The following is a 23,507-nucleotide window of genomic DNA, read 5'->3' as shown; positions in this document are numbered from 1 at the left end:
AAGCTTTCGAAATGTGGTGCTACAGAAGAATGCTGAAGATTAGATGGGTTGATCACATAACTAATGAGGAGGTATCGAATATAATTGGGGAGAAGAGGAGTTTGTGGCACAACTTGACTAGAAGAAGGGATTGGTTGGTAGGACATGTTCTGAGGCATCACAAGGGGTCACCAATTTAGTACTGGATGGCAGCATGGAGGGTAAAAATCGTAGAGGGAGACCACGAGATGAATACACTACGCAGATTCATAAGGATGTAGGCTGCAGTAGGTACTGGGAGATGAAGAGGCTTGCACAGGATAGAGTAGCATGGAGAACTGCATCAAACCAGTCTCAGGACTGAAGACCACCACAACAACAACAACATTCTGCAAGTTCTGTCTGAAGTGCTCTACAACTACAGATCCTGACCCAGGTGGTCTGTAAAAGCATCCAGTCACCATTTTTGACCGTTCTTTGATACTCAGTTTCACCCAGATTAATTCACATTCCGAATCCGTGATAACCTCGCTAGACTTTATTGAACTTTTTACTGCACTAAACACAACGCCACCATTGGCAACTAACCTATCCTTACGATAAACATTCCAGTCTGAACTTAGGATTTCGTTGCCATTGACATCTGGCTTCAACCAGCTCTCTGTTCCCAATACTATCTGTGCATTATAACCTTCAGTAAGCGACACTAATTCCGGGACCTTTCCTTGGCTGCTCCTATAGTTTACTAAAATCATATTTATCTTTTCTGTCTCTGATTTACAAGGACCAAGATTCTCTGAGGTCGCTGTGGGTGATTTAACAGGCAAATCGAGTTTGCTCTCAAGGGAGGGGTCCTCTAACCTAAAAACGCTCCATGTGCATGCCACACGTACTCTGCTACCCTAGTAGCCCTTTCCTGCATGTAGCGCAAGCCTGACATGTTAAGACGAACCCTACAGTTCTGCACCCGATAGCGGAGGTTGAGAAATTCGCATTAGATACCGTCACAGAGCTGTCTGAGCCTCTGGTTTAGATCTCCCACTCTGCTCTAAACCAGAGGACAGTGATCAGCCTGGGTACAATGCTACAAATAGCCTGTACCCCGTGTGCATTACTAACTGCCTTCACCAAATCAGCCAGTTGCTGAAAGGAGAGGAGGGGGGCCTCAGGACCGGAGTGGCAGGCATCATTCATGCCGATATGTGCCACTTGATGCAGCCGGTTGCACCCAGTGTGCTCGACAGCTGCTGGCAAGGCCTCCTCCACAAAACGGGTGAGACCTCGCAGCAAACATACCGAATGCACACTGGAATTCTTTCTCGCCTTGCCTGCTATCTCTCTGAGGGGCTCAATCACCCGTGTAACATTGGAGCGCCCAATGACTAGCATACCCACCCTCTGTACTTGTCCGGACTGGGCAGGAAAATTGACTGCTGGCCCAACAGGAGAGGCATCTCGCGCTGGCTCAGAGTTATCACCAAAACTGGGAAGCACCTCGTATCTGTTGCTAAGACATAGGGAGCCAGCCGCACAGCCTCTTCCTCCTTTCGCCTTCTGTCCTATGACACGTGAACCCACCACTGTCTGCCATCCAGTCTGGAGTGAGGACAGACCTGTCAGATGTTGTGTATCGGAAGCTGCAGCAACGTCCGGGTCACCAGCAGATTCCAGTGGCACTAAAGGTGTCACAGGTCTCATCACTGGCGCCCTGATGCCACTGAAACTTCAAGCATTAGCTAGAAGCTTGTCGACGATAGCTAACGCAGCTTCCAGCTGTTTATGGACAGCAGCCAACTCTCCTTGTGTCCGCTCACAACAAACACAGTACCTAGCCATTCGTAGTGTGTTTAAAATAGATATAAGGTCTCAAATGGTGCTACTGAATTTGAGAATATACCAAAGAAGAATAAAGTAACACTAAGAGTTAGTGTGCATATTTCTCACTGTACTCTGAGACCGCAAGCTATTAAACAGAAATAAATTTCTCTACACAGAAAATTTACACTAGGGAGCCACCCTACACAAGTATATTCACAAGACTTATGCAACAACAAAAACTGTGATTAATTTTCTAACCCCTAGTCTACACAGTAAAATACACACGTACAGTTCACTTCTTTGCAGAAACACATGAACAAAAAACAAAGACTAAATTAATTTACAGCTTATCACACAAGAGCTGCTGCTGCTCTGCTGCGCATCCTCTCAGCTCGGTGGCTGTCTTGGGAGGAACAGCAGCACTATATATAATGTCATTATCACTGCTGTAGCTTTTTAAAGAACTGCTTTCTTCATCTAAAAAATGGGAGGAGATATAAAAACTAAAATTCTGTAAACTTATACATGGTGTTTATCTGCTTTTGCTAAACACTATAAATACACAATATTATAGAATTTTACTGAAAGACATACCTTTAAAGACCTGAGTAGTCCAAACATGATTCTTCACTATTCAGTGTGTTGACAAAGTCTCTAGAATTCAGCAAATTGACATTTTCTTCATGGGTTAAACCGCAGCGTGTCATTTCTCTTACACAGAATACCGATAATAAGCTCTATCCGCAGGTGAAAACAATGACTCGTATCAAACAAAATACCGCAAAAACAACACACACATACATGCCATCTATCCATGTAACTAACAGTATAAACATTGTATATTGATAGTCATAAGAGCAAAATCAACACACAGCACTTTTTACGCAACAAAATTCTGTTGGCCCGCAAAACCTATGGGCTTGACACTTTTGAAAGGGTGGGCATCCAGTAGAACCTACAGGCTTGGTGCTGAGAGTGTTAACCAGTTATACAGAATGAAACGTTTCCTTGTCTATGACAAGGCTACAGATAGCAATTTGCAACTTCAGTTCATTCACTGTTACAGGAAACCGACAATGTTCTCACTGTTAGTTGCTGAGTAACAGTTTGTTACTCTTTTCATCAAGTTGAAAATGATATTGTTAGAAATTCGTTATGACTTGAAGCTTTGTAGTTTTTGTCTCACACATTGTGGAACAGTAGTCTCTAATTCAAATGTCACTCTGACAGTACCATTTCTTGATTTATTCACTACATTGTCCCACTTCCAGTCATTCCGGGCGCTAGTGACCATACAGTTGACTGCTCCACAAACCAAATATCTTCACACCACTTTACCATTGAACAGTTTGTAGCACAATGTTATGTGCATTCAGTTTCCTGGTCAATTAAAATGTTTTATTTTCATTGTTTCTCGATGTGTAATTTGCATGGTGTTATATACTCTTCACCATTGCCTGAATCATTAAAATCACTTTCTTTCAACAAACACTGAATTGTGTGGCTGTTTGTTCACGTAGGTTAGGCATGCTGTCACTTATTGAGCTCTTGAAATGCAGGCTCAACACCTGTAAGCTCAGATTGTGGGTTCAGCTTCACAAATATACAAGTTGTGCCATCTAACAGTATTGCCATCATAATATTATACAAAGCAGACAAAACATGATTCTTGTCTACAATGCAGCATCCATCACTGTAGTGCAATACTGTTGTGATAGCTACAGCCATCACCATAGTTGAATGGGTCAAAAACAGTTAATATAAGTACAGTGATAACAGCAGATAATTTGATGGCTGATTCAATCTCAAGAGTGTACTCAATTTGCCAACAGGTGCAACACATACCAGCCTTGACTATTCTCCAGATTAAAAACACATTCCTTCATGTTGCTGGGAATCTGGACATTGATGAGAAATTCTCATACTTGAAATCACTGACAGCAGAAATTTGTGGAACGGGAAGTGCGGTGCTGTAAATATTGCAGTGCCACCATTATGACAGTTACGACAACCACCGTTCATTCACAGGTACGCATGCAGCAGGCAGCACCTTCACTGAAGATGGACTTCAGGACCTCAACAGGCTCCAGCCACCTAACATTATCACCCTTGTGAACAGAGTAAGCTTCTGAGTCGGCAAGGACTTCGTAAATATGGTCTTATTTGTGTTCATATCTAATTGCATCAAAATGTCTTGCTTATTCTATCTGGTAACCAACGAACTGTAAAATAATCTCTGGTCTAAGCTTTGGATTAATTTCGTGAACTTCACTTGCCTTGCTAGTATATATACAATTTTGTGAACAATCACATAGCCTGTTTCTATTTTGTTATTAAAACTGCATAACTGTTGTACCTAGTCATTCCAATTTATGCAATTTTTGTTGTTAAATAACTTTGTTCTTATGATGCAAATGATGAAACTGGATCAATCCATAATTTCGAGTAGCAATTGCTTGGTACACCAATTTACATTTAGATTCACTTTGAAGTAATAGTAAATGTTCGCTGTCAGTAAAAAATCCTACTTTCAGTCCATGGCTAACAACAACTGAAAACCACAATGAGGGTGCTCCACAGATATTTAATAGCCACACATTGTTATAATATGCAACAATATACTGAACTTGTTGCAGTTGTGTATTTCTTGAAGGATTAAAATAGAGGAGAAACCATTAACACTTAAAAAACTTATAGTAGCTCTTCATATTATGCACTGTGTAGCTAGCTCTATATAACATTAGAAATTATTTAAATAAATGTAATGTTCTATCTTTATTGCTTACATCAGTTGGTGTTAGAAATCGACACACTGTCTTTGGAGAAAATCTGCTATCATTTGTTTTAAAACATACTTTGTTGTTCATCTACCTTGTCCCTTTTTTTGAATGGACAATTTCTGTTCCACATGAACTGTCCTCAGATGTAATTGTGTTGGCTACAGGAGTAATCTGTCCAACCTACTTGCAATATCTACTCCTGCAACAGACACAATCAAGTCTGAGGCTATTAACTACAACCTGCCATTCAAAAATAAATAAAGCAATCTATGCAGACAACAAACTCTGTTTCAAATAGTGTCACTTTGATCATAAACGTTTATGATTTTGTCATTTATTGGCAGAATTATTGAACACAAACACAAGTTTGAGGTACACCTCAAGATGTATACTGTTTTGATGTGCACTTAGTCTAGATAAAAAACACACAAACTATTACTGTATGTATTCCAGCGCTAGCTGCTAGAGACAGTCATGTGTGTGTGAGGTGTGCTTTGTTGTGTGAATGAATATGGGAGTGTGTGTTTACTTCTGTGATGAAGGCTGCGGCTGGAAGCTACTGTGCAAGTTTTTTTTTTAGTTTTGCCTGTCTGCAACTTAATGTGTCACAGATGTCATTACTATCATGCTCTGCACAGGAGACAACATTCCGATCAACGGACAGCAACGCGAGCAATGATGCAACAGCACCTATCAAGCAGGGTAGTGGTTGCAGGGTAGTTTCACATCCATAATTGCTATGTACACAGAGACAGACAGTGCAGTATGGCACAGAGAAGATGCCTACAGACTCTCTGCTGAGGAGGGCCATAGGAAGAATCGAAGCAAGAGTGTCGCAAACTGGTGTGGCCCAATGGTTTATTGTGGATCATTCTATTTCTTGGATGTGGCGACAATTTATAGAGACCGAAACTGTATCGTGGAGACCAGGACAGGGTGACCACATGTGACATCACAAAGAGTGGACCGTTATTTGTCCGTAAGGGTATGACAGTACCATCTTACTACTGCATTGCAACTGGCATCTGACCTTGCAGCATCCCCTGGACATGCTGTATTGAGGCAAATGGTGTACCGAAGGTTTCAGCAGAGTGGCCTTTACTGTTGGAGACCTGCTGCCTGTTTGCATCTGGTGTGTCTTCACAGAAGGGAAGATCTATAGTGGAGATGCCAACATGCCTCCTGGACAGTAGAACTACGGTCCAATGCTCTTTTCACAGACGAGTTCTGATTTGGTCTGGAGTTGGATTCTCAACAGATTCACATATGATTTTGGGACCCAAACATTGTGGAAAAATACCAATATCGAGGATACCTAATGGTGTGGGCAGGGATTCTGTCGACTACTTGAACACCTCTTCACGAAATTTTACCGCTGAATCGGCAAGATTTGACTGCTGTTAGGTACCGTGAGGAGATCTTGAGATCTTACGCGTGGCTGTTGTGAGATGCTGTGGGCCCAGACTTCGTATTGATGGATGGTAATGCTTGGCCTTATAGAGCATGTGTGGTTGATGTCTTTTTTGGAAACAGAAGATATTGCACACACAGGACAGCCTGCTCACTCTCCCGATTTGAGTCCCACAGAGCATGTCTGGGATGCACTAGGGAGACATGTTGCATCATGTTATCATCCACTAACCACTTTCTAAGACTTACGAGCAGCTCAGCAGGAAGAACGGGCATTATTGCCTTCACATGAGATCAATGACATCACTCACAGCATGTCCCCTTGTTGTCAGGCCTGTATTCGTGCCAGAGATGATCACCCCCATACTGAGCACATTAACAAGTTGTCAGAATGTGTGTGCAAATCCATTAAGTTGGGAAAAAAAATGAAGAAAATTTTTGTCTATCATTATGCATGTTGCAGTTGGTTACATTCTGTGTTCTTTGCATTGTTTCTACTTTACTACCACCTGTTTATACTGTTTTGTGGCAAAATAAATGCAACCTTGCAAAATTTCCATTTGTTGCTTTAATTTTTGACACCAGTGTATTATCAGCATGATAGCATTAACTGATACCCTAATAGTAATGCTGTTGACTGAGCTGTTGTCTGTGACTCTGTGAGTACAATGGTACTGAAGCCACATCCTGATTTGTTAAGTTGTGCAGAAAGTGACCACCTTCACACTCTTTCTCCTAATGGTAGCCTGATTAGTTAACTAGTCATGCTGTGTTGGAAATATGGTGTCATTCCATTGCATAAACAAATGGTACAAGAATAAAACAATCTGAATAACTGTTTTTAACAATATTAATATATTTATAAATTAAACATTCAATGGAATGTACATACAACAGTCTTTGGTATAATCTTTGTTTTCTTCTTGATTACAGTTTCAAAAAATACCCTCAAGATCTCGAGGGGGCGGTGGGGATAATTGAAGGGGGAACTTTGGGCTCTGTATCAGAAGTTCTTGTGAATGAGGGGAGGTTGCTGCACTTGATGACGATGATGAATTTCCCTGAAAGTAGAAAACAAACAATAACTCCTCTGGCAACTCTAGTGACTGCTATGTATTTAAAAAAATAACAATAAAAAGGCAGCAAACAGAATGATTGGTATTCCCTTTCTTACATAATAATGTTACTTATATTTCTTTTAAGTAACATAATTAAAGTAGTTATAATGTATTTTCCTAAAGAAATACACAGTAGAAACTCACATTTAAAACAAATGAAAGGGATAAAAATTACATTAAGAGGACATATTTCTTTGTTTTAAAGCAACTTTTTTAAAAAAGCTGCATGGCATTGCAACTGTGGAGAATGGCTGCCATGCAAAGAAGTACTTAATGTTTGACAAATGTTTACATTTCATGAATAAATTTTCAATTACATTAACAGAAATAAAGAGCAGATATGAAAAGCTATATGATGTTATATGATGAACTTGCGTCTATTGAAATATAAGATAGGATCAGGAAGCGGCAGCAGAACACATACATAAAAGACTGTTGTGACTGGCAGGCTTTCGGAGCCAGTGGCTGCTTCTTCAGTTAGAAGGGTTGAAGGGGAAGGAAGTCCACTTCAACCCTTCTGCCAGAAGGAGGAGCCACTGGTTCCGAAAGCTTGCCAATCACAACAGTCTTTTTGTGAATGTTTTGTCACCGCTTGATGAGTAGATTTTTTATCTATCCAATAAAATTTTTTGTCAATAATTGACTGTTTTTGCTGAAATATAAGACAAAGACAACATAACAAGATGTCTGTCTGAGAACTACCAATTTGTCTTCAGTTACCTCAACAGCAGTTGTAAACTATTCTCCTTACATAATTGTCTTCCCAGGAGAAGCTACATATAAACTTTATAACTTACCTGAGGATCATTTATTGATAGAGGTGCTGGCATTCTGCCCCATCTGCACACGTAACAATGAGGGGGATCCTTCATACAGTCTGAATGGTAGGCATGACCACACCTGCAACATAACAATATAAGAAACTAACAACTAAATTTTTAAACTGCATCATTGAACTTTCCATTAATCAGGCCATATGTAGTATACCACTGGCTCAGAAAATATTGAAATATATGTTCTTTTTCTCTCCATCACCTTTGCTTCTTCAGGCAATGTGTGACCTATCTTAACACAGGTTCTACGTGACCTGCTACCCTACCCTGCACCCAGTGGCTATTTTCTCTTTTGTGGCACAAAGAAGGAACCCAAGGATACAAAACGTAACAGAACTACCTTTACCTATTTTCTATGCATATATTTGCCATACTGGACACTGCACATTCTCAATATAAGCATACATCGTTCTTTTTAAATTTATGAATTTCCAAAAGGAATTGTCATTTTCATATGCGTAAAAGACATTGCAATACAATTAAAAACCAACTTGGTGCAGAAGCTTGCCACAAATCTTCAGATACTGCAACAGTTTAACTGAATGATTTATTAATTTCTGTTTAATTTAAATGCTACATACACCATCACTGAAATTATTCATGCAACAGTTATTAATTCTGCACAAGGGCACGTGCACACTCCAGAAAAGTGTGAACTCAATTACCTGAAAAGAACTACAGATTCATTATCCCGAAGATGTGTAATCATCTGGCGACACATGCTGCAGGTGGAGAGGCGTGGTGTCATACCCCTGTTGGCTGCTGCCAGATGCTTGGCGAGCTGCTGGTGTAAGTCTGAGCTCAGCAGGCGAGATGTCGCCTGAAGCAGTGTCTCCTCGTAGCACGAGTTGCTGAGCATGCCTGCATCATACGTGAATTGCAAGTAAGTGACAATACAAAGAGAGAAACAGGGCCTTTTTACCCCAATGTGATATTTACTCTAAAATATTTTACATCAGACCAATTGCTGAAGTTCAGTAAATTGTACATTTTCTTAGTGAAAGAATTTCACTGTAAACTTCAACATCTGCCATATCATGATACTTGTCTGTCCAAGAGCTCTCATGTGCCTTAAGTACGTAACTCCAGAAAAAAAGTAGTTGTACCATAACTCAGAAGTAGAAGTAGTAGGAGTAGTCCAGTTATAGAGGAGGGCAGTGACCTCCCAACCACCACCACCACCATACACTATGTCATTCCATCTTATTAGATGGATGGGCAAGTGAGGCTTCTCCACAAACTGCAGTCCTGTAAGTTCTCTCCCTCTTCAGCCTAAGGATTTATTGGTGGCCAACTCCTTCTACTCCATTGATGAATTTCTTAGTAAAACCAACTGATTTGTATATAAGTACAACATAACTTCTGCACAATTTCAGTGCAGTAATGTGTTCATTGAAAATTTGTGTGTGTGTGTGTGTGTGTGTGTGTGTGTGTGTGTGTGTGTGTGTGTGTGTGTGTTAGTATAATCTAACTTCTGCACCATTTCAGTGCAGTAATGTGTTCATTGTAAATAAGTATTACAGTAGTTGTATTACCTTATAAATAAATAAAAAACTTTTTTATTTTAAATTCAGTGCATTAGTATTTGTAAAATTACTCTTAGTGTTCATTAAAAAATGACGATCATTCCACTTGGGACCTGTGGAATGGTACATTAGCTTATTTGTTTTAATTGTAAATATTTGTCATGTATTGTTGTTTTTCTGACATGTTCCACATCCTGGAGGACCTCCTCACTACGGATCAATTGGAATGAAAGTAAATCTAATCAGTGCTGTCCCGAGCATGTTTCCTCTGCTGGATGTCATATTTCCACCATATCCTTATACCTGAATCTTGCTGTTTTCTCTCTGAGTTTCAAATCATACATTAGTCTTGGTAGCCTCTTAGCATCCGTGCATCACATTGTTCATTCCATTTCAACTGGATTACATCCCTCTGTGTCTTTCTGACCATACTACGAACAAATTCTGATTATGCCTGAATTCTGATTATGACTTTACTTCTCAAGGCCCATGTTTCACAATCATGCTTCAAAATGGGCATGTAATAGGCTTCACAGATGACTCCTTACATTTTAATGTTACTTTCTTGTTCCTTACTAGGTCTTTATCTTCCATTTTGACATATCTCCTTAGTTGCTCATACACCTAACTTTTCTCCTATCTGAAAATGAGACCATACACTTGAAGATCTTTTTTAGATTTGGCCAACAGCTATACATCATCAACAAACAACATGGATATCATTTTTTCATCTCCAATGGTTCAGTGTATTTTCCCTGGAGTTCATTCACTACAGTAATGAAAAGGCGATGGAAACAATCTTGCTTAAACCCAGATTTTGTGCAAAGGTTTCGGTCATTCCTACCGGTGTTTTGACTTTATTGTGGCTATCTTTATACAATTTTTTTATGCCATGTAACATGTCAACCTGCATTCCAATTTTCTTCAGTGTTTCCCACACCTTTTCCCTGTTCACATCATCGAATGTTTTCTTCATATCCAGAAAGGGTAACCATAGGTCTCAATTGGGTTCATAGTATTTTTCCATTTACTGGAAGAAAGCAAAAATTAAATAAGTTGTTGATCTTTCCTTCTCTGAATCCAAACTGTTCTTCCAAGAGAATTTCTTCGTTGATGTGGCTAATCTTACATTCTACAATTCTTTCATAAAGTTCAACAACTTGAGATGTTAAAGGTCTTAACCTACAGCTTCAAAATTTCTTTCCATCACCTTTTTTGACAGTTGGGATTACAATACCCGTTTTTCAATCAGCAGGCATCTTTCTTTCTTTCCACATCTTATAAAAGAGTCTGCAGATCCATTGTTTTTCAGCAACTCCATTGGCTCTGATTATTTCTCCAGTTATTTCATCAACACCAGTCATTTTTCCAGCTTTCATTTATTTCAAAAGTGGAAGTAACATGGGAGCAAAAAAATTACACATATGGGAAGAGAACCAATGTTTCTAAAATATAGTGCTACAGAAGAATGGAAATTAAATAGATGATTGAGTAACTAATGAAGAGGTACTGAATTCAACTGCGGACAACACCAGATAGATTGATAGCAGATTCCTGGCCCATTAAGAAATGGTTAATTTGCTGATGGAGTGAAGTGTGTGCGGTAGAAACTGTGCAGTGAGATACAGTCTTGAATGGGATATGCAGGTTCAACTGAATGTATGAGGGCATCCCAGAAAGTAACGCCTCTGAATTTTTTATCTGAAAAGCCTCAAAGCTTTTTAAATAAAACAAACATTATTAACATTCTATGGCTTTATTCCTCATGCCTACATATCTGCAGCCCTCTTCTGCTGGTGGGCTCCTTACTGCGGTGTGTAGCATAACTATGTTGGTGTGTGAAAAACAGAATTCTGTAATCGAGTTTCAAACTTGAAGAGTTTGTTCACACATGGAGCACCCTCTCCCTTCAGCATGACAATGCCAGACCACATACAAGCATTGCAACATCTGTAACAATCCAACTCCTTGCATTCATTCACTGTGAATGAGCATGTTCTGTGCAGCACTGACATGGCCTCCTATGTTTTGTATCCGTTTTCAAAACTTAAAGAACACCTTTGGGGATTTTACTTTGGTAGTGATGAAGCAGTCAGGGTGTATACATGGACAAAAAATATTTAAACAAATAAAAACCCGATTTCCCAGGTGAAAATATATTTTTTCCATGTTAAGTGATCATATACTTCTCTCCAAGCTGTAAAATTTGTCAATCCTTTCAGTGGTAGAAAGTTTTATAAACCAATGTAGAACTTTCTGGCACTTCAGGAAAAGGTCTTTCATGTATGGCAAAATGTACACTACACATTTTCGTATTGTGGAAGTATAAATACCAACTCCACCAAATGCAGCAGAGTAGCTGCAGAAACACTGAAATCGAGACTGCACTACAAGATGCGCTTCTGGGCATAGTTGGAAAACTTTGCGTACCCATACAGACCTATGGAACAAAGTATTGCCTCAGTGATAAAACATTAACAACACAGGAAGAAAGTGGTCTAAGGAGCTAAAACAATATAGCAGATGGACATGGCTGGCTGAGCACAAGAATAAAAAAAGGAGAAGCCAGTCACTCTGCAACACACTAAAATGTCCAGGCAAAAATTTTAGGCCAGAGTCCAAACACATCAAAAAACTTTAAAACCTTAGTCCCACTCGTCTCATCATTGGCTAAAATAGGTGGCAGATCCCTACCAATATTTGCTTCTGCCCTTGAATCACAATATAAAATGCTCTCCATTAAAATATGGCAGATAGGGATGTGCACGACACAAGCATCACAAAACAGGGGATCCTCTTGCCGTAGTAAAAAGCTATGTGTGAGATGGCAGTGCCCAATTCTAAGACGCGTGAAGTCCCTTCATCCCACCTGAGCAACTGGCAGGAGGTACGCCATGGCCGGGCTGTTGACTTCACCAACTGCAGCTTATTGGCCGTCACTGCCAGCCATTCCTCATCTGACAACTGCATGCACTTTCTGTGTAGTGCAGAAACAATAGCCTGCAAGGGAACAGGACACTGTGCCACGTCCTGTCCTCTGAAGGCCTCCTTGGGAGGCCGATCAGCCTGTTCACTTCCCCATATCCCTACATGACCTGGCACCCAGCAGAATGACACCTGCTTACCCTGCCATTGGAGCAAGTACAGATGGTCATATATCAGCCAGACCAACTCCTCAGCTGGGTACAGATTCTGTAACATTTGTAAGGCACTAAGGGAATCTGAGCAAATGAGAAACAGTTTGCCCCAAATATGAGCAAATGAGAAACAGTTTGCCCCAAATATGAGTAAATGAGAAACAGTTTGCCCCAAATACGATGCACCTGTTCCAGTGCTTTTAGGTTCATGTGAAGCTCTGCTGAGAAAATAGTATACCCATCACGAAGGCGAATCCTGGTGACACAGTCAGAGAACATTACAGAGCAGCCAAGGGAATTCCCTTGTTTGGAGCCATCAGTGTACACCATTGTGAAACTGTGATACATATCTAAATGTAAAATCTCAAAATTCGTCAAGTCTAAAATAAATCTGGGCTTCTGGAGAAGCCAATGTGGAAACCCGCTCCCACTGCGATGTAAAACATGAAGATCATCCACACTTATCTCTAGCAGGCAAGCCTGTGCACGAATCCCTTATGGCCTCATTGCCTGTCGCCGGTTACGAAAAAGCCTTTCCAGGGAGATGCACAATGGTATGGTAGTCGGTATGTATGGTGTGGACAGTGTTTTATACATATAGTGCACCTTAAGTAGCCGTTGCCTGACGTGAAGTGTTGCTTCACCAGCCTCTGCACAGAGGATTGGTATGGGGCTTGTTCTGAATGCCCCAGTGGCCAACCGAATCCCTTCATGGTGCACCATGTCCAACATCCCTCAATAAGAGGGTCTTGCAGACTCATACACCATGCACCCACAATCAAGCCAAGATCACACAAATGCCCTATAAAACTGGAGGAGACAAGTCCTGTCTGCTCCTCATGCACTGTGGCTAAGACATTTTAAAATACTTAAAGCTTTAAGTGAGCATTTTTTCAGGTCCTTAAGATGTGGTAACCACGTAAGCTTAGAGTCAAATATGAGGCCCAGAAACCTCAATGTGTCTATAAAAGTAAGGAGAGTGTCCCTCATCCCCAACTCAGGAAAGTTTAAAATGGAATGAGAACAGTTAAAAAGAACACACACAGATTTCTCGGAGGAAATGATGTGCTTCTGCCATCCAATCATAGCTCATGTCACATGATCTCACCAGTTAATTACATCATATATTCAGAGCATAGGACATGTGATGTAGTCATCACTATTAACAATATGCCGTCTGGCAACACCACAGTGGCGTCGTGCGCGAAATAGTGGTCAATGGCTGGTGACACCACGGTGGTGTCGTGAGCACAGTATCGCGCAGTGGTCAGCGACAGCACTTTAGTATCTTTTGCATTCAGTTAGTGTTTTGTTCAGGTAACAATAAGTTACACACATCAACAAGCATGTGCCTTTTCATCATGGCAGATGAAAGAGGTGATACGATTATTTACGATGAATACACGGATGTTTTGTCGGACAACTTGGTCGTGTGGGAAGAAGACATTGAATAACGAAAAAATGAAAGTGAAGCAGAATCACTGGACGATAGTGAAATACGTCCAAGAAGAATTCGGCGAATGCTATGGTTACCAACTGATTCAGATGAATCAGAAGACGACGACAGTGCACAGTGGTCAGACTTTGATTTACCGAGGACCAATAATAAATTTCAAGGATCTCCCGGTCCAAACATATTTCCCAAAGATACTGGTCCAAACATATTTACCAAAGATACACAGAGCATCGAGGATATCGCAGAATTGTATATTGGGAATGATTTATTTGACTATATTAGCAACAAAACCAACAAGTATTACAGTCAAAATTGCAATAGGAGGAAACTGGATAAAAAAATGCCAAATTTGTCAACATTACGTGACCCGAACTTAGAAAATAGTTTGGGCTTGCTATCCTTATGGGAATTGTAAAAAAATCAAGGATAAATGATTATTGGTCAACGAATCTGTTGATAGACACACTGATATTTCACAAAACAATGTCCTGCAACCAATTCAGACAAATATTATCATTTTTACATTTTTCTGACAACAACAATAAACCGGATAATGCCGACTGGCTTTTCAAAGTGCAATTCGTAATTGATCATTTTTTCAAAAAGTTTAAAGAAACCTTTAATCCGAGTCAAAACATCTCAATTGATGAAGGAATGATACCATGGCGTGGACGGTTAAATTTTAAAGTTTACAATCCGTTGAAAATTACGAAATATGGCATACTCATTCGGATGCGGTGTGATTCGAGTACCGGATACATCTCCTGATTCAAGATATATAGCAGCACTGGACAGCCTTTAGCAAAAACAGTGATGGAACTATTGACACCTTCTTATGGAAAGTGGCATCACCTCTACATGCATAATAATTATAAAAGTGTAGAACTTGCAGAGAAGTTACTTGAAGGAAAAAAAAAAATAAAAAAAAAATAATCCAAGTTTGTGGAATGATACGGCAAAATATACGATCTCCAGAAAAATTAAAGTGCCCAAAAGTCAATGTGTTTGTAGCTTGTCGTCAACGGAAAGCTGAAGTACTCTCACAGGTATGGAGAGCTTTGAAAACTAAAACAATACAAATGATCTCTACAATACATAATGCCACTTTGACTGACACTCAAAGAAAATGTAGAAAAACCAATTACACAATAAAGAAACCTGAAAGTGTATTAGTTATTACCCCATATACAGAAAAACTATAAAATGGTCAAAAAAGGTTTGCATGTACGTCTTTAATTGCGCATTATTTAATGCATTCTGTACATGGAAAAATTTCAATACAGACCACAAGAGTCTCCGATTTCACGATTTTTTATTGAAGGTGTCCGATTTATGGATGAAAGACCATGCACCTGCTTCTGAGCAAAACTTGGGGGTTGCCACTACATCACGTACGTCTCACCATGATCCGGTTGGCAGACTTTCCGGTCACATAAAGCAACACTAGGTAATACTTATTTCAGAAACGAATAAATGAAAACGAAGGAACTGCCATGTATGTTCCAAAAAACAAAAAAAAAAGGAGAACAACAAACTTAATGTGCAAGTCTTGTGGAGTTGCGTTACATCTTGGAGACTGTTTTGCTGCATATCATACGAAAGAGAAGTACTAAGTACCAAAGACAATGCAAATAAACAAATATATGAAACAAACAAATTTTGAATTTATTTACGTATGTGTACCTTCAACATTTTATGAAAGTAGGGGAGCAGGGTTGCGAACTTAAGAGAAGTAACAACAAGATTAGTAAAACTTAACAATTTATAATCTCCTGATAATGTCAAGAATGGCCGGCGACAAGCCAAAGTAATCCGAACTAGCGCTGCCGGTGCCAAGTGAATACATTTGTACGAGACGTGCGGACGGCAAAGTGTTAAGTAGCGCAAACACACAAATAGGAAAAGTTAATGGGTTTTAAGTCTTTCCTTCTGATCCGATCCAGTAAGTCTCCCCTGACGCCGGGTCCTGTGTGACTTTCCTGAACTCTATCCCTTTTCCTAAGCCTCACCAGTTCTTTTCCTTTGCCCCTCTTCCTTCCCCTTCAACCTTTCTGCCAGAAGAAAGAGCTCCTGGCTCTGAATGCTTGCATACTTAATACTTTTTTATGTGCATTCTCCTGCCGCCACTTGGTGAGTAGTCTTGTTATCTTTCCAATTACATTATATTTTCAAAAATTGATTATTTTCATTGATATAATAGTTTAAATTAATATACATACAGTATAGCTACAAGAAAAGCTAAGCTGTCATATATATTATTGGTCTTTTTTAGCATGTGTTACCATTTAAGATATGTTCAACACAAATGTGACAGTAAAATTTTAAATAATAGTGTAAATGGCTGGTCATTTGGACTCTAAATTTTTCTAAGTGGCTGGTCCCCAAAGTGTTAAAAAGAAAATTTTCTTTGAAAGTCATGCTTCTCAAACCACTATTCGCAATATTTTCCTGCATCCCGTTAGAAGTGTAAACAGTTCGACGTCATGCTCATCGAAAGCACTTTATTTTTACATAGCGTCATAGTCTTCATCCTAATGCCTTTGAAACATATTGCCATTAGCAGATGCTTGTATGCGCAGTGTTTTATTGTTGTAAATGGCGCCATTTTCTTTCCATCTGAATTTTTATTTTAGTGTTATTCTCTCTTTTACTGTTGCAGTATTATTCTGCAGTAGTGAGCTACTGTTCAAGTATCAGTTCTTACCAGTCAAAATTAGAAAAATTTAACTGGAAACTAAAACAATGAAAAATTCTTAAGTTTTTCCTAGATGAAAAAATTACTGTGGTTTTTCCCAGATTTTCTAGTTGTCCCAGGGTGTAAACACGTCGAAGAGTGCAAGCACAAGTGAGATTGTGGCTCAATCAACAAAGTCAAACATTCTACAGTGATGGTATGAGGAAGCTGACCTCTCGTTTGTCGCCAGGGTGACTATTTTGAGAAATAAATATGTAGACATGAAGAAAAAAGATGGAGAATGTTAATAACATTTTTTTCTATAAAAAAAATTTTATTAGTTTTCACATAAAAAAATTTGGAGACATTGCTTTCCAGTGTGCCCTCATATTTACAGCAATTATGCATATACAGAAACACTTACACAAGACAGAGTATCACACAGAGCTGCATCAAATCACTCACTGGACTGGTAACTACAAGAACAACACATGTATGTGATATGATGAATCATTATTGGTGGCAGGTGTAGGAACTGATCGTGAAAGGCGGGAGGCAGGTGCATGCGTAGGGTAATAGTAGTTGGCATCGTCTGCAGGTATTGTATGATTGAATATAACAATAAAAATAATCAATTATTGACAATGTAATACAAACGGATAGATAAAAAAACCTACTCACCAAGCGGCAACAAGGGCGCGCGCACACACACACACACACACACACACACACACACACACACACACACACACACACACACAAGGATTCAACTTTTAGAAGATTTTGGAGCCAGTGGCTCCTCCTCCTGACAGAAGTGTTGAAGGGGAAGGAAAAGGGGTGAAGGAAAATGACTGGAGAGGTTTAGGGAATGGAGTACAGTTCAGAAAAGTCACCCACAACCCCCGGTCAGGGGGGACTTACCATCTGGTAAAATTATTATTTACTACATAATGATTATTTCCTGCCAAGTAGGAAAGAGTATGGTGTACACGTAGATGTGTTATTAGTAGGGGCAGAAAAAATTTGTAAAAACGATAAAGCAAAAAATAATGTGGAATTAGAGGCCTTTAGACAGGTAATGCAAAATCTGCAATTTTTAGGGGTTACAGAGAAATTTGTAATTTTTCCAGGATGGCAGTTCATTGATATTAGTAATAATTAATAATTGTATTCTTAAACTGGCAGTTCATTTCCCATTACCAATTTCAAGGTGGTGATGAAAACAGCACTGAACTTAGTGCAATTAACATGGTATTTGGCAAAAAAACACCAAATTTCACAACAAACATCATCAAAATTACACTGAATTTGCCAAAACAAACAACACTGACTTTAGCGAGAGACTTTGAATTTACCATACAAACACATTGGTTTGGTGATCGGGGAGGGGATGGGGGGGGGGGGGGGGTGATAACAACAAATTTGGCAAAAAATATCATCGATTTTGGCCATAAAATAAAATGATTTTATTCTATTCCTAGTTATTGGTAAATAATATATCAATGCTAGTAACTTACATGTTTGCTGATGTATCAGCTTGTATTTACAATTATTTCGAAACTGAATGTCCTACTGTGTCTTTTTTCCCTTTAAAGGGTGCACTATTTGTATATGTACTGCTGTCAGCACATGTACTGCTCAATAATAGAGAAATTATATAAATGACACCTGAAGTCACAGGTACCTTTACTGTATACCACACCATTTTACACACTGGGCACAGAAGAATTCATATAAAATGTTGTGTATCTGACAACAAATTTGGTCATTTTGTTCCTGCCGGGTCTACTACGATCGACATTTTGAAAAATACAAAATATTTCTCAATTATTCCTATTCATAGTGTAAATTCTACAATAATTTTAAATTCAATCATTTACTAACCCATCATAAGTTCCCTTATGTCTCCAAACTTGCCACCAGCATATGCAGGATCCTGGAGAACAACTTGCAGCATAGCAGGCAATGAGACAAAGCTGCTCATAGCCATCAACAACTGTTGCGTGAGTTCCTGCAAAACTGTCAGCACAGCTCTGGTTATAACATTTCATGTTTAAACACCTGTACAACTCCACAAAACCTCACACCCCACAAATAACATTATTACAAACAAACCTCATATATGAAACTTTCAGCACAGAAATCGAGATATGTGGCAGATTACTTGCATTGGTGAAGGAGGTACATAAAAGGCTGACAGCTGTCTGCAGAGATAGTGCTCACTGTTTTCAGGGGGAAAGGAATATCATTTATGTGAATTGTCAAAATTAGGGGTAACCATTGGTCTTAGGGGGCAAAGGAGGAAACATTTCTGAAATAGTTCGTAGTAATAGACGACAAATCGAGTAAAACTGAAGTGATATCAGGTGTTCCCCAGGGAAGCGTCCTGGGACCTCTGCTGTTCCTGATCTATATAAATGACCTGGGTGACAATCTGAGCAGTTCTCTTAGGTTTTTCGCAGATGATGCTGTAATTTACCGTCTAGTAAGGTCATCCGAAGACCAGAATCAGTTGCAAAGCGATTTAGAAAAGATTGCTGTATGGTGTGGCAGGTGGCAGTTGACGCTAAATAACGAAAAGTGTGAGGTGATCCACATGAGTTCCAAAAGAAATCCGTTGGAATTCGATTACTCGATAAATAGTACAATTCTCAAGGCTGTCAATTCAACAAGTACCTGGGTGTTAAAATTACGAACAACTTCAGTTGGAAAGACCACACAGATAATATTGTGGGGAAGGCGAACCAAAGGTTGCATTTCATTGGCAGGACACTTAGAAGATGCAACAAGTCCACTAAAGAGAAAGCTTACACTACACTCATTCGTCCTCTGTTAGAATATTGCTGCGCCGTGTGGGATCCTTACCAGGCGGGATTGACGGAGGACATCGAAAGGGTGCAGAAAAGGGCAGCTCGTTTTGTATTATCACGTAATAGGGGAGAGAGTGTGGCAGATATGATACGCGAGTTGGGATGGAAGTCATTAAAGCAGAGACTTTTTTCGTTGCGGTGAGATCTATTTACGAGATTTCAGTCAGCAACTTTCTCTTCCGAAGGTGAAAATATTTTGTTGAGCCCAACCTACATAGGTAGGAATGATCATCAAAATAAAATACGAGAAATCAGAGCTCGAACAGAAAGGTTTAGGTGTTAGTTTTTCCCGTGCGCTGTTCGGGAGTGGAATGGTAGAGAGATAGTATGATTGTGGTTCGATGAACCCTCTGCCAAGCACTTAAAAGTGAATTGCAGAGTAATCATGTAAATGTAGATGAGTATAGTCTTTGAGTTGTAAGAGCATCATTGTACTGATGTATGGAGTATCAAGCGAAATTTATGACTGGATTGAGGATTTTTTAGTAGGGGGTGGTGGGACACAGCATGTTATCATGGGGGAGAGTCATTGTTAGATATAGAAGTAACTTTGGGTGTGTCCCAGGGAAATATATTGGGACCGTAGCTGTTCATGGTGTCTATAAATGACTTAAGGGCAATACTGACAGTAACTTTACACATTTTGCAAGATATGCAGTTGTCTACAATGGAGTACTGTCTGAAAGAAGCTGTGTAAATATTCAATCAGATGTTGATAAGATTTCAAAGTGACACAAAGAATGAAAACTTGCTTTAAATGTTCAGAAATGTAAAATTTTGCATGTCACAAAATGAAAAAAACAATAGTATCCTATGACTATAATATCAATGAGTCACATTTGGAATCGCCCAACTCGTACAAATATCTGTGTGTAAAACTTTGTAGGGATATGAACTGGAATGAACACAAAGGCTCAGTCATGGGTAAAGCAGATGGTGAATTTCGGTTTATTAGTAGAATATATGGGAAACACAATCAGTCTACAAAGGAGATTGCTCACAAATCAATCGTGCAACCCATCATCAAGTGTGTTGGACCTGTACCAAATAGGTCTAACAGCAAATATTGAATGTATACAGAGAAGAGCACCACGAATGGTCATAAGTTTGTTTAATCTGTGGGAGAGTGTCACAAAGATGCTGAAGAAATTGACCTGGCAGACTCCAGAAGACAGATGTAAGCTATCCCAAGAAAGACACTACTATGTTTCAAGAACCTGCTTTAAATGAGAACTCTAAGAATATACTACAATCCCTACATATTGCTCACATACAGATTGCGGGGAGAAAACTCAATTAATTACAGCATGCACAGAGGCATTTAAACAATCATTCTTCTCATACTTTGATTATGAATGGAATGGGAAGAAACCATATAACTCGTACAATGGGATGTACTATCTGTCATGCACTTGACAGTGGTTTGCAGAGTACAGATGTAGATTGAACTGAAACTATAGAGATTCACATGTCACTGATGTCCACAAATAACATGAATTACAATAGCAAATATATGGTGTATGTACTCATGCTGACAACAGGGTTATAACAGAAAAAGTCTAATTTCTCAAATATACCAAGAGTTCCTCAATTTCAGCATCACCACCTATTGGGCGACCGAGTCACAAGCTATCCATAAATTAAAGACAGACTACTTTACCCTATCTTCCCTGTGCACAGACTTGACCATTGTGATACTTAAGCATATGGAGTATGAGCTACAGGAGCTTCAACAGCTTCTGGACACCGTGACATATAAAAGTTTTCTAAATGACCTCTTCCTCCCATCCAAACTGAGATATAGAAAATTCTAAAAAAACCCACGCTCAACACAAATCCTCCATAATAATTCTTACCCCTCCGGATCTCTGATATTGTATCACCACCACCTACAATTCAACTATACTTCATGCAGCCATGTATCCTACGTGGCTGCCCATTTCGCCTGCTTGCTACAAGGCTCCTGTTGAGCACCGGAAAACAGTCAGATATACACACAAACAGGCCAGATTGTTTTACTCCAAGTCTGTGGTGTCACCATTGGCTCTACATTGCTGCTGCCAGTCACATGCCTCCAAATGCTGGCCCCGATGTCCTTCCGCACACCAGAGGACTCCATGGTCACGAGCTGACGTTCATGATTCTTCAGCAAGGAGCACACCCGCAACTCACTGAGAGTAACATCGTGGCCACCTCGCCACAGTTTCCTTAGTAAGGAACTCCCACTGCTGAGTTTTCCAGACTCACCCGATTGATGTCCGACACTTCAAAACCCATGCAGTCTTATCTTCTATTACCCAAAATACAAAAACATAAACACTCTGGCTCTCCCATTGTAGCAGGCTTCAAAACCTCAACAGAACACATTTCAGCTGCAGTAGACAAGCATCTCCAAAGTAAAAAACAGAGCTTCCTATCCTAGGTAAGAGAGAATATCTCGAATCTATTCCCACCTTTATCCCAAGTAAACCTTCACATCACTAACTGATTTGATCTCGCTCTACACTAATATGTGACATGTGCATAGTCTTTCAGCCCTCGATCAATACCTTAGCCCAAAGCCAACCAAAAAATCTCTCAAAAACCTCATTTACTGTCACACCAACCAACTTCATCCTTACCCATAACTAATTCACCTTACATGGCCAATTGAGGCATTCCTCAGCATCGAGACATTGGGTCCCCTGGCCTGGTTAAGATTTTGATATCTTTATTCGCTGGATTCCTAGTGAAGAAGAACTATTCAAATTCCCACTACAGCTTAACACCTTTTCCTAACTGAAATGCATCTAGCCATTTCACAAACCCAAAGTCATTTTCCTTGACGTTTTCCTCCACCACACTGAGGCTCATATAAAAACCTCAGCCTATATAAAACCAACCAATAAGCAATAAAGCCTCTTTCCTCCCTGAGGAAGGAACATACTAGCTCTTAAAGTTAATGTTTAAGTTCTTCTAACAGTGGAAAATCCAGGACGGAATGAAACAATATTATGGGAACGAAAGTTGCAACACACAATATAGTGGAGATGCTGAGTTGCAGATGGGCACAGCAAAAAGACTCTCACAATTATAGCTTTCGGCCATTAAGGCCTTCGACAACAATATATGCACTTGCACACACATTCACCACGCAAACACAACTCACACACACGACTGCGGTCTCAGGCAACTGAAACCACTGGCAGTGTGCTTTCAGTTGCCTGAGACTGCAGTCCGTGTGTGTGTGTGTGTGTGTGTGTGTGTGTGTGTGTGTGTTTGATGAAGGCATTAATGGCCAAAAACTACAATTGTGTGAGTCTTTTTATTGTGCCTATCTGTGACTCAGCATCTCTGCTATATGGTGAGTAGCAACTTTCCTTCTCAGAATACTATTAAGTTTTTCTATTGGATGAACTCAGAATTTTGCCTCTTGGAGATATATGCTGACCACCCATTCCATCTCCTTGTAATTTAACTGTTTCATCGACTGAATTTTCCTTTTGAAATAATTTTCTATACAACACCAAATTTTGATGTCGGGTTTTGACGGAAAACTAAGTGTTGTTACATTATTCACTTAATATGAAAGATGGTCTGGTTGTCTGCTTATCTGGTAATAAATGTATGACAAGGGGATCCTATGAGGCAGCCCGATCCAATTTCTTTTTCATACTTACAGCACCTGCATTTCAGTTTCCTAAAACAGTGTGATGCAATTCTCAAAATATCTGAAAACATTCCCTCTGAAAATTAGAAGATTTCTGAGCACTGCAAAGGACAAAATATTTGTAAATTTTTAACAAAATCGCCCATAGTTAACCACCGGCTAGTAATTACAAACCTGCTAGTGCAGATCTTGCTAATAGCATATTTTTTAAAATTTCGTATTTATTAACAAATGGAAATGTTAATAAACAAATACAG

At 39.5% G+C, this 23,507-nt stretch overlaps 1 protein-coding gene across 1 annotated transcript in view; it reads right to left on the bottom strand.

Moving 5' to 3' along the window:
* Positions 1–6,819: 6,819 nt before the first annotated feature.
* The window catches only part of LOC126229566 (vacuolar protein sorting-associated protein 8 homolog), a 205,510-nt gene continuing 188,822 nt past the window's right edge, over positions 6,820–23,507 (bottom strand). The window contains exons 20-23 of the mRNA XM_049942334.1: positions 18,616–18,750; positions 8,604–8,799; positions 7,903–8,005; positions 6,820–7,048 (exon numbers count right to left, since the gene is read on the bottom strand). Coding sequence (XP_049798291.1) covers positions 6,923–7,048; positions 7,903–8,005; positions 8,604–8,799; positions 18,616–18,750 — 560 coding nt within the window. The 3' untranslated portion in view covers positions 6,820–6,922. The remainder of the gene's footprint in view (positions 7,049–7,902; positions 8,006–8,603; positions 8,800–18,615; positions 18,751–23,507) is intronic.

Source organism: Schistocerca nitens, unplaced genomic scaffold, assembly GCF_023898315.1.
Source record: "Schistocerca nitens isolate TAMUIC-IGC-003100 unplaced genomic scaffold, iqSchNite1.1 HiC_scaffold_375, whole genome shotgun sequence".
NCBI lineage: Eukaryota > Metazoa > Arthropoda > Insecta > Orthoptera > Acrididae > Schistocerca > Schistocerca nitens.
The sequence above is the reverse complement of the archived record's forward strand: the minus strand, read 5'-3'. Positions and strand labels throughout refer to the sequence as shown.